This window comes from Chanodichthys erythropterus, chromosome 24 (genome assembly GCF_024489055.1).
Source record: "Chanodichthys erythropterus isolate Z2021 chromosome 24, ASM2448905v1, whole genome shotgun sequence".
NCBI classification, from domain to species: Eukaryota; Metazoa; Chordata; class Actinopteri; order Cypriniformes; family Xenocyprididae; genus Chanodichthys; species Chanodichthys erythropterus.
This window is the reverse complement of record NC_090244.1, coordinates 16,173,852-16,187,118: the sequence shown is the minus strand read 5'-3', so window position 1 is coordinate 16,187,118 and position 13,267 is coordinate 16,173,852. Positions and strand designations below refer to the sequence as shown.

Below are 13,267 nucleotides of genomic sequence, written 5' to 3'. Positions count from 1 at the left end.
ATCATAATATATGAATAGAACTGAATAGTTACACCATTAAATTGAACATATTCATTTTTACATTGAAAACAACTGGAACATCATTTAAACATAATTCTCTGGGTGTCTGTCATCCTCAGCTGGAGCCGCCCCTGTCTTTGAGAAGTTTGCCAAGCACACTGGTCTGTTTTAAGACCTTCAGGTCTGAAATGTCTTCAGCAATAACAGGAACTTCAGAGGTGCGATTTGGACCTTCAGATTCGCTCTCGCTGTCCGACAGAGCGGTAAGAAGAGCGTCGTTCTCGTACGTAGGAAAGTAGTATCTGGAAAAACAAAGATATTTTTGAATAAGAGACCCTTTTATGAAGTCTTGATTTTGTTTTTGGGGTCAACTAGAATCGGTTTTCAAGCTTGAATGTTCTAAAACACACTATTTCCCACATATTTTACATTGTTGCAGCACATCTCTTGTAATAATACTGCATAACATAAAATACTAAAGAAATGGTCATGTGAAGATGTAATACTCACTGCGGTTGGTCCCAGTGAGAGACCTCAGGCAGCTGCATCACATGACCTTTGTTAACAAGGTGTTGCACTAGTTCCTCTTTGGTTTCGAACTTCTCCTGACAGCAGTAGCAGCGGCACTGGTGAAGCTCACGGCGGATATAATTCACTAGTTTGACTTGTTGATAAAACCTTAGGTCTGGACAAACGACACAAATTACATTAAAGACCTTCTGTGTGGTCATGGGTTCTTCTGAAAAGCAGGCCAAAATTTCTGTTTATGCGATTATACTCACTTAAGTCTGTTTTTAATTTGTGCAGGTCAAATTCATGAGTTTCCTAAAGGAAAAAATTGTGTTCTTATTATTAATGCTGATGTAAAAATGCATAGAATTAATTTTTATAAGCACTCAAATACATAAGTGCCATCATTTACCTCCATGTGTGTGTAAATTTTCTCCATAGTCTCTGCCTGCTGCTCACAAAACAGACACACGGCACACACTGGATGGGCCTGCCAGTCGGACCAATCGCTGTAGGGATTGCAGAATATCAGGATTGAGAATAAAACTGAAAACAGCCTCTGAAGATCAAGTTAAAAGATGAAAGCCTTACTCATCTTCATCTTCAATCAGCTCCCTGTCATCTTCAGACTGCACCTCTTCCCATGTCTTTCCCAACTCCTGCAACATTAATAGTGTAAACTAGGTGAAATAGATTTCATGCCGAGTATTTGTTCAGGTGAGAAACATACTACAAACCAAAACATGGACATACCAGGTAATTGATGACGTAGAAGCGATCATAGTCATGGTTTCTGGCGTTTATTCGTCGATGCTGCTTTTTCCTCATGTGATCTTTCAAGGTTGTTTTGTCTCTGAATGTCTTCTCACAGTACAGACACTGCATGCTACATAAAATAATAACAATATGACTGTTTAGTTTCACAATCTTTTTATACTTTTACAATACAATGCTTATTTTGATGTCCTAATGCAATTTAAATATACAATTTAGTTTGTAGATTAAAATGATTCAATATTTTAAAGGGAAAGTTCAGCCAAAAATGGAAATTCTGTCATCATTTACTCACCCTCAAGCACTTCAAAACCTGTATGAATTTCTTTGTTCTGTTGAACACAAAAGAAGATATTTTGAAGAATGTTGGTAACCAAACAGTTGATGTGCCCCATTGACTTCCATAGGATGGAAAAAATTACTATGGAAGTCAATGGGGACCATTAACTGCTTGGTTACTGACATTCTTCAAAATACCTTCAGCAGAACAAAGAAATTCATACAGGTTTGGAACATCTTGAGGGTGAATAAATGATGACAGAATTTCCATTTTTGGCTGAACTTTCCCTTTTAGTTATCGTAAACATTATGCTTGAAAGTGCCAAAATGTTATATGGGCCAATGGACCAAACAAACAAAAGGATATTTTCAGTCAATGGATTCAATAACTTTAACTTTAAATAAATATCTACAAATACACTACCAGTCAAAAGTTTGGAAACATTACTATTTTTAATGTTTTTGAACGAAGTCTCTTATGCTCATTAAGGCTGCATTTATTTCATAATAAATACAGAAAAAAACTATAATATTGTGAAATATTATTACAATTTAAAATTATGGTTGTCTATTTTAGTATACTTTAAATTATAATTTATTTTTGTGATCAAAGCTGAATTTTCAGCATCATTACTCCAGTCTTCAGTGTCACATGATCCTTCAGAAATCAATGTAATATCCTGATTTATTATCAATGCTGGAAACAGTTGTGCTGCTTAAAATTATTTTATAACCTGTGATACTTTTTCAGGATTCTTTGATGAATAAAAGGTTAAAAAGAACAGCATTTATTCAAAAATATATAAATCTTTACTATCACTTTTTATCAATTTAACACATCCTTGCTGAATAAAAGAATTGATTTCTTTCAAAAAAAAAAGAAAAAAAATTACTGACCCCAAACTTTTGAACAGTAGTGTATATTGTTACAAAAGATTTCTATTTTAAATAAATGCTGATTTTTTAAAAACTTTTTATTCATCAAAGAATCCTGAAAAAGTATCACGTTATAAAATAATATTAAGCAGCACAACTGTTTCCAACATTGATAATAAATCTGGATATTACATTGATTTCTGAAGGATCATGTGACACTGAAGACTGGAGTAATGATACTGAAAATTCAGCTTTGAACACAGAAATAAATTATATTTTAAAGTGTATTAAAATAGAAAACCATAATTGTAAATTGTAATTTTAATATATTATTGTTTTTTTTGTATTTATTATGAAATAAATGCAGCCTTAATGAGCATAAGAGACTTTATTCAAAAACATTAAAAATAGTAATGTTTCCAAACTTTTGAATGGTAGTGAATATATTTAAAAAGATCTACAAAAATACATAAATGGATATACACAGTATAAAATAACTTGCATTATGCCTTTAAAATGTTTATTTTTTTTTGCATCTTCTCTATTTATTTGTCACTGACCCAAAAACTAACCCTACTTGGTGACTAATGCAATGACGGCAAGCACCAAAAGAGGGCGTTCACACCTTTTCCATCTCCGTTTTTAATTATTAAATTTGTGATAATAATAGTACGACCATTAATGAAATTAATTAATTAATTAAAATATTTCTAATATATGTATATATTCTGTGCAGTATTGCAGATGTCCCATCCCATATATATATATATATATATATATATATATATATATATATATATATATATATATATATATATATATATATATATATATATATAATATAGTCATTAATACTAATACGACCATCTAGGGTCATAGGGCTGGTGCCTATCCCAGTATATTTATAATAATAGAATGAATTAAAATTGCACATACATAACTTTGGAAAAAACACTCACTTCTCCAGTTTCCACTCTAGAGTGTCGAGGAACTCTGTGCAGTAGACGATGTTGTCGGGCAGGCCGATGCTGAACGAGTGTTCTTTAGCCATGTGGTTCAGCAGTGAAGACCTGCAGTGACAGCACAGGGAACAAATACAGCACTTTAAACCTGAACATGTAGTGCTGCTGTTTGATACTGTGAAAACATTTTGTACTGTACAAAAAACACATCATAAAATAACAATAAAGCAAAAATAGCAGTTTATATCTAGATGAGGGTCAGAGTGGAGGGACGAAGATCGGTGGCTTGTGACATCAATATACATGAATTTTGCTGAGCTCATTCTGACACTGCAAGGTAATCTGTCTAGGGGCCATTCAGTCAAATTAGCTAATTAAAGGGTTAGTTCATCCAAAAATGAAAATAATGTAATTAATTACTCACCCTCATGCCGTTCCACACCTGTAAGACCTTCGTTAATCTTCAGAACACAAATTAAGGTATTTTTGTTGAAATTTGATGGCTCCGTGAGGCCTCCATAGGGAGCAATGGACATTTCCTCTCTCAAGATCCATTAATGTACTAAAAACATATTTAAATCAGTTCAGTGGTTCAATATTAATATTATAAAGTGACGAGAATATTTTTGGTGCGCCAAAAAAAACAAAATAACGACTTATATAGTGATGGGCGATTTCAAAACACTGCTTCAGGAAGATTCAAATCTATTGTGTCGGCAACCACTGTACTCACATGAACTGATTTAAACATGTTTTTAGTACACTAATGGATCTTAAGAGAGGAAATGTCATTGCTGGCTATGAGGCCTCACTGAGCCATCGGATTTCATCAAAAATATCTTAATTTTTAATAACCCGAAGATCTTACAGGTGTGGAATGGCATGAGGGTGAGTAATAAATGACATTATTTTCATTTTTGGGTGAACTAACCCTTTAATATTCAGAACCTAGAATTAGGATTAATCAGAAATGAGTTTAAATGCAACTGACAGTGGTAAGTTGCATCGTTTATGAGATTATGTTTGTGTCTGACCCATAGACCTTATTCACAGCAGCGCCATCTTTGATGTTTAACGGGAATGAAAGTGAAGCTGTGAGGGATCCACATATATCTCCTCAGCACTATTATTTAATGTGTTTGTGGATGAAACACTGCAAATATATCTTTCCAAGAAGTTTCAGTAGACAAAATGAACTATAAGTGATCTAGGAGCTCTATACAGCTTTTACAGTTTATTCCCCACAGTCTCGTTTCTGCTCTGAATAAGGTCCATTCAGAAGCAATAGTCACCTGTTTCCGGTAAACTCCTCACTGCAGAACATACATGTGCGATGAAACGTTGTATCGTCCCTCTCTTTTTGCTGCTGCTCCAGAACTTTCTCCTATCAAAACATATCAAACTTCATCACACACTTATCTAGCATTATAAGACATCACACATTATAAATGTGGTTACATAATTATGAGCCTATAAACAATATTCATAATTGATATGAATCTCAGTGTGGTGCGTTTTTATCATTCTGCGTTTCTGAAAACCCGCTGTTCGATTGCCATAATCATCGATAATTAGCACAGACGCAATCTGCAAATGATTGGTGTTTAATAAACAGTGCTAATCCTCTCGGCTCGGGTTTCATCGACGTGCGGCGTGTCACCGAATGATTGAGAAAGGTCACAGCTGCACTGTTAAACAGCTGGTCGCCACACTGCAGAGCGACTGCAGAGGTGCTGAGAATGCTGGTTGCCTAGCAACCACAATCGCAGATTTTTGCCAGAGATGAAATGTAAGATGACTATGTTGACTCATAATATCTCTGCAAAAACACTCTGTAGGGGGGAGGGGATTGGGCTTTTCACTAAACATTGTGTTAATCGTTTCGTCAGTACTTTCAGGTACAGTACGTAACTACTGTGGAATTTCTGGCTACCCAAAATGCTTTAATTACACAGCTGCTGGATTTCAGCTCTAGGACTTTTGTTACACAGTACGATTGTTATTTTGTTATACAACAAGACATCAAAAATTATGCTTTTAAACTTTCCAAGTGATACATCAGTTCACATTATAGTTTTTAAAATAAAAATAAGTTTGTTTCAATAATCTTGTAACAAAATGTAATAACATTTTCAATCTATAAAATTACATTTCCGGTCTGACATAATTGGATTTGTTGGTAGGAAAAATGATTAACCAAAATGTCTTTTCAATAACATTTTCTTTACATATGAAAATATGTACTATCATTATATACTACATTACATAAGTACATATATACTACATTACATCTGCATTTTTCAATAACATTTTCACCATAAAATTATACTCATCATAAATATTATATTCAAAATACTGTCTGAAAAGAAAAAATACACAATGTCTTCCCCTCATATTCTAGGGTTTCTGCATATTAGTCTGACTGGAAACTGTGCTGCGGTTGGATCAGTTGTGAATATTCATATGCTAATGTCACACAGTGTGGGAACTGATCCCAGAGCAGCACTCTTAAACTGACAGTCGCAGGTCCTTGTCTTTTTACAGACACTCACCAGGCGTCTCTGTTGTAGCTGCTCCCTAAGGATTCTGTCCTCTGGCAGCGCATCACATAATAGGAAGTAGAGCTCTTGTTGTTCTAAAATGACACAAAGCAGCCTTTTGGTTATTAGAGTCCAGTCTTAAAACGACACAAGACTTCACATTTAAATCATACAATTTAAAGGGCAATTTCTCAGACCAGTGTTATTTTAGAATTATTTATATGCTATTATCGTATTTATTAATATTTTGAATTAGCTTTTATATTTTCAATTTTTATTTTAGTTTTAGTAATTGTAGTACTTAACTTTATTTCAGTTAGTTGTAGTTGTTAGTAGTTTTTTTTTAAAGCTGTTTTTCATCTAACCATTTTTTTAAAGCTTTATTTCAATTAATGAAATAGATTTTTATAGTTTAGTTAATAATAACAACACTGCCCAAGACTTTGAATCAAAACTATAGACAACTATAATGGTAGATTTGTCCATAAATATTCCACTTTTATCCCATGTCACAGCAGGCACTTTGTTTCTTATTTTCAATTTATTTTGTATGAGGTTTGCAATTTCCTCACTTTTTGCAATTTTACAGATGAACAGAATTTTACGTGGTAATTAAAGGGACACGGTGATGTAAAAAATATGAGATGAGAGGAGAGGAAAAAATTTTTTTCAATGCTTTTGTGGTCTCGCAATAGTTTTGCGCTCCCCTGAGAAACTTTGCGTTCGCTCGCAAAGAACTCAAAAGGTTTGCGAGCAAATGCAAAGTTTCTCAAGGGAACGCAAGCATTTTGTGAGGGAATGAAACATTTTTCTTGGGAACAAACATTTTGCGAGCAAATGTAACATTTTTCAGGGAACACAAACATTTTGTGAGCGAATGTAACATTTTTCAGGGGAACACAAACATTTTGTGAGCAAATCTATATCAATAGTTTTACGTTCCCCTGAGAAACTTTGCTCACAAAATGTTTGTGTTCCTCCGAAAAATGTTACGTTCATTCGCAAAATGTCTAACATTTTTCGGGAGAACGCAAACATTTTGCGGATGAACGTAACATTTTTCGGGGGAACAAACATTTTGCGAGCAAATGTAACATTTTCAGGGAACACAAAGATTTTGCGAGCGAATGTAACATTTTTCAGGGAACAAACATTTTGTGAGCGAATGTAACATTTTTCCGGGAACACAAACATTTTGCAAGTAAATGTAACATTTTTCAGGGAACACAAACATTTTGCGAGTAAATGTAACATTTTTCAGGGAACAAACATTTTGCGAGCGAATGTAACATTTTTCAGGGAACACAAACATTTTGCGAGTAAATGTAACATTTTTCAGGGAACACAAACATTTTGTGAGCGAATGTAACATTTTTCCGGGAACACAAACATTTTGCAAGTAAATGTAACATTTTTCAGGGAACACAAACATTTTGCGAGTAAATGTAACATTTTTCAGGGAACAAACATTTTGTGAGCGAATGTAACATTTTTCCGGGAACACAAACATTTTGAAGTAAATGTATCATTTTTCAGGGAACACAAACATTTTGCGAGTAAATGTAACATTTTTCTGGGAACACAAACATTTTGTGAGCGAATGTAACATTTTTCAGGGAACACAAACATTTTGCAAGTAAATGTAACATTTTTCTGGGAACACAAACATTTTGTGAGCGAATGTAACATTTTTCAGGGAACACAAACATTTTGCAAGTAAATGTAACATTTTTCAGGGAACACAAACATTTTGCGAGTAAATGTAACATTTTTCAGGGAACAAACATTTTGTGAGCGAATGTAACATTTTTCAGGGAACACAAACATTTTGAAGTAAATGTATCATTTTTCAGGGAACACAAACATTTTGCGAGTAAATGTATCATTTTTCAGGGAACACAAACATTTTGCGAGTAAATGTAACATTTTTCAGGGAACACAAACATTTTGTGAGCGAATGTAACATTTTTCAGGGAACACAAACATTTTGCGAGTAAATGTAACATTTTTCAGGGAACAAACATTTTGTGAGCGAATGTAACATTTTTCAGGGAACACAAACATTTTGAAGTAAATGTATAATTTTTCAGGGAACACAAACATTTTGCGAGTAAATGTAACATTTTTCAGGGAACACAAACATTTTGTGAGCGAATGTAACATTTTTCAGGGAACACAAACATTTTGCGAGTAAATGTAACATTTTTCAGGGAACAAACATTTTGTGAGCGAATGTAACATTTTTCAGGGAACACAAACATTTTGAAGTAAATGTAACATTTTTCAGGGAACACAAACATTTTGCGAGCAAATGTATCATTTTTCAGGGAACACAAACATTTTGCGAGTAAATGTAACATTTTTCAGGGAACACAAACATTTTGCGAGCAAATGTAACATTTTTCAGGGAACACAAAGATTTTGCGAGTAAATGTAACATTTTTCAGGGAACACAAACATTTTGTGAGCGAATGTAACATTTTTCTGGGGAAACGCAAACATTTTGTGAGCGAACGTAACATTTTTCCGGGGGACCAAAATTTTTTTTTGTCCTCTGGAAATGCAAAACATCTGCAAGAGAATGCAAAAGCAAAAGCACTGACATAATTTTTCCTTCCATCTCATATATTCTTCCATCATGTCCCCTTAGGGCCACCACTGAATTCATTTTATATAAGGTTTGCAATTTTTGGAACCCTATTACTAAAATTCAAAACATTTTGTGAGCGAACGTAACATTTTTACGGGGGAATGCAAACATTTTTCAGGGGAACACAAACATTTTGTGAGCAAATCTATATCAATAGTTTTACGTTCCCCTGAGAAACTTTGCTCACAAAATGTTTGTGTTCCTCCGAAAAATGTTACGTTCATTCGCAAAATGTCTGTAACATTTTTCGGGAGAACGCAAACATTTTGCGAGCAAATGTAACATTTTTCAGGGAACACAAACATTTTGCGAGCAAATGTAACATTTTTCAGGGAACACAAACATTTTGCGAGCAAATGTAACATTTTTCAGGGAACACAAACATTTTGCGAGCAAATGTAACATTTTTCAGGGAACACAAACATTTTGCGAGCAAATGTAACATTTTTCAGGGAACACAAACATTTTGTGAGCAAACATTTTGTGAGCAAATCTATATCAATAGTTTTACGTTCCCCTGAGAAACTTTGCTCACAAAATGTTTGTGTTCCTCCGAAAAATGTTACGTTCATTCGCAAAATGTCTGTAACATTTTTCGGGAGAACGCAAACATTTTGCGAGCAAATGTAACATTTTTCAGGGAACACAAACATTTTGCGAGCAAATGTAACATTTTTCAGGGAACACAAACATTTTGCGAGCAAATGTAACATTTTTCAGGGAACACAAACATTTTGCGAGCAAATGTAACATTTTTCAGGGAACACAAACATTTTGCGAGCAAATGTAACATTTTTCAGGGAACACAAACATTTTGTGAGCAAACATTTTGTGAGCAAATCTATATCAATAGTTTTACGTTCCCCTGAGAAACTTTGCTCACAAAATGTTTGTGTTCCTCCGAAAAATGTTACGTTCATTCGCAAAATGTCTAACATTTTTCGGGAGAACGCAAACATTTTGCGGATGAACGTAACATTTTTCGGGGGAACAAACATTTTGCGAGCGAATGTAACATTTTTCAGGGAACACAAACATTTTGCGAGCGAATGTAACATTTTTCAGGGAACACAAACATTTTGCAAGTAAATGTAACATTTTTCAGGGAACACAAACATTTTGTGAGCGAATGTAACATTTTTCAGGGAACACAAACATTTTGCGAGTAAATGTAACATTTTTCAGGGAACAAACATTTTGTGAGCGAATGTAACATTTTTCAGGGAACACAAACATTTTGAAGTAAATGTATCATTTTTCAGGGAACACAAACATTTTGCGAGTAAATGTAACATTTTTCAGGGAACACAAACATTTTGCGAGTAAATGTAACATTTTTCAGGGAACACAAACATTTTGCGAGCAAATGTATCATTTTTCAGGGAACACAAACATTTTGCGAGTAAATGTAACATTTTTCAGGGAACACAAACATTTTGTGAGCGAATGTAACATTTTTCAGGGAACACAAACATTTTGCGAGTAAATGTAACATTTTTCAGGGAACAAACATTTTGTGAGCGAATGTAACATTTTTCAGGGAACACAAACATTTTGCGAGTAAATGTAACATTTTTCAGGGAACACAAACATTTTGCGAGCAAATGTATCATTTTTCAGGGAACACAAACATTTTGCGAGTAAATGTAACATTTTTCAGGGAACACAAACATTTTGTGAGCGAATGTAACATTTTTCTGGGGAAACGCAAACATTTTGTGAGCGAACGTAACATTTTTCCAGGGGACCAAAATTTTTTTTGTCCTCTGGAAATGCAAAACATCTGCAAGAGAATGCAAAAGCAAAAGCACTGACATAATTTTTCCTTCCATCTCATATATTCTTCCATCATGTCCCCTTAGGGCCACCACTGAATTCATTTTATATAAGGTTTGCAATTTTTGGAACCCTATTACTAAAATTCAAAACATTTTGTGAGCGAACGTAACATTTTTACGGGGGAATGCAAACATTTTTCAGGGGAACACAAACATTTTGTGAGCAAATCTATATCAATAGTTTTACGTTCCCCTGAGAAACTTTGCTCACAAAATGTTTGTGTTCCTCCGAAAAATGTTACGTTCATTCGCAAAATGTCTGTAACATTTTTCGGGAGAACGCAAACATTTTGCGAGCAAATGTAACATTTTTCAGGGAACACAAACATTTTGCGAGCAAATGTAACATTTTTCAGGGAACACAAACATTTTGCGAGCAAATGTAACATTTTTCAGGGAACACAAACATTTTGCGAGCAAATGTAACATTTTTCAGGGAACACAAACATTTTGCGAGCAAATGTAACATTTTTCAGGGAACACAAACATTTTGCGAGCAAATGTAACATTTTTCAGGGAACACAAACATTTTGCGAGCAAATGTAACATTTTTCAGGGAACACAAAAATTTTGTGAGCGAAATGTAAACATTTTTTGGGGCAACAAACATTTTGCAAGCAAACGTAACATTTTTACGGGGGGATGCAAACATTTTTCCAGGGGAATGCAAACATTTTGTGAGCAAACGTGGCTTTGTTCGGGGGAACGCAAATGTTTTGTGAGCGAATGTAAACATTTTGTGAGCGAAGTTCAGCGAACGCAACATTTTTCTGGGGCACGCAAACATTTTGAAAGCGAATGTAACATTTTTCTGGGGAAACGCAAACATTTTGTGAGCGAACGTAACATTTTTCCGGGGGACCAAAATTTTTTTTGTCCTCTGGAAATGCAAAACATCTGCAAGAGAATGCAAAAGCAAAAGCACTGACATAATTTTTCCTTCCATCTCATATATTCTTCCATCATGTCCCCTTAGGGCCACCACTGAATTCATTTTATATAAGGTTTGCAATTTTTGGAACCCTATTACTAAAATTCAAAACTCTTGTGTGATTTTTTAATTCTAGCAATAAACATTAAAAAATAAAAATTACAATAAAATTTTAAAATAAATAAAACAAGATTTTCTAAGGTGTGTATATAGCAGGGTTGCATTTTTTGGCATGGATTTGACGTGTTATATGTTAGATAATTGCTCACAACAAAAAAACATTTCCTTTTAAAATAGTTTATTGTAAATTCCATAGCAACTATTACAAAGTGCAAATACAAACTTGTTCAGCTCAAATGTGTCTTACCTTCAGGACCTTTAGAATTGGTCTTGATAACACTGCAGAAGTCTGTGATGGGTTGTTCTGTAAACCGTTTCTTCCAGTACAACATATACCTGCAACAAATCAATGAAAAAGTTTTCATTATTTTGTGTTATTTGTATTGTTCCAGTCTAATATCTCTCTAGAGATATGTAGGTTACAAATTATGTGAAGTCTCACCGTGGAAAGTCTGCGATGAGTTTGACATCAGCAATGACCAGTTTGTGATCCATCACCATGTGCTTGAGAAGCTGGTCTTTTTCGGAAGAGCGAAAAGAGTCAGAACAGAGCACACAGGTCACCGGATGGCCATCGCTGGAGGAGGCGAGACAAGCGCTACCACACAGCTGCTCGGGGAAACAAAGCGGCTCTAGTATACAATCCTGCTCACCTAGCAATGAGAGAAAACACATTCATTAAAATATGATACACAAATATCTTTGTGTTTTTTAATGACTGAAGCCACTAAATTAATTCTCATTCAATTTATATTGAGAAACTCTCATCTCGTACAACCTTGCATGTTGTCACCACACGAACAAGCAGCTGATTCACACAAAATAAAGGTGTGACTCATGTAAACAGCAGGTTATCCTTTAAAAACCTGATACATTTGTGCTCCTAAGTGCACTTTATGAGTTGTTTTGCCTCTAAGAAGTGAGCTTTTGCAGATCAGCTATTAGAAGATAGTTCATCCATAACAAGGTAAGGGAGGTTTTGAAGCTGGTTTGAGATGGTTTACGCTGGTCCTGGACCAGTTTGAGACCAGCATAAACCAGCTCAAACCAGTATACGAACTTCAAAACCTACTTTAACCAGCATATGCTGTTTTTTTGAACAGGGAAAACAGCTTAAAATAGTCTAAGACGGCCTACTGGTTTGAGGTGGACTTGAGTTACTGTTTTTAAAGAGTTTCTGGCTGCTTTCCATCTCTAGAAGACCAGATTTGCAGGGCTGGGAGACATATAAACAAGCTTTGACGACTAAACCCCCAATCCAGACCAGTATTACAAAATGACAAGCTATTATCCGGTGTCGTTGTCAAAGAAAAACCGCATCATGCACATGTGCCATAAAAAGCAGATGACAAACTTGTATCATTAATGCAGACTAACTGTTAGCTGGCATTTGCAATAGGCAGCTGTCGGGCATGTTTAGGAAAATCAAAACAGAACTTTTTAAAGATTTAAACATTAAAATAAACTCAAACAAAGCAATATAATGCCAGCATATCTGACAATGTGTTTAATTTGGTTAACCAACCTGTCAAATTAGTGTTGTGCATCTGAGCTGCCATGTTTTTTTTTCCAAGTCACGTGACCTGGAGAATGACTCATCGACCAATCAGAGTTAAAGCACCGCTTGGTGTGGGGTTTATGGGTATTGTAGTACTCAAACCAAGCTTTCTCATGCATTTCCTACATCTCCCGTGAGGCGGTGGTGTTTTCTTCAGGGCTGAGAAGTGTGGTGTATGTGGGATGCTGCTGTGGCTCTGCCCTCAGAACAATACAGTGCAACCCTGTGT

General features: G+C 34.8%; 1 protein-coding gene across 1 annotated transcript; it reads right to left on the bottom strand.

The window, feature by feature from the left end:
• Positions 1-13,048, bottom strand: znf277 (zinc finger protein 277). Its single transcript, XM_067380014.1, has 12 exons — positions 13,006-13,048; positions 11,923-12,133; positions 11,728-11,816; positions 5,954-6,036; positions 4,694-4,785; positions 3,399-3,509; positions 1,264-1,396; positions 1,102-1,169; positions 923-1,019; positions 783-825; positions 511-685; positions 1-302 (listed from the first exon to the last, which is right to left on the bottom strand). Exons 1-12 carry the CDS (start codon positions 13,037-13,039, stop codon positions 116-118), a joined length of 1,323 nt encoding a protein of 440 aa, XP_067236115.1. The 5' UTR covers positions 13,040-13,048; the 3' UTR covers positions 1-115.
• Between the last annotated feature and the right edge of the window lie 219 nt (positions 13,049-13,267).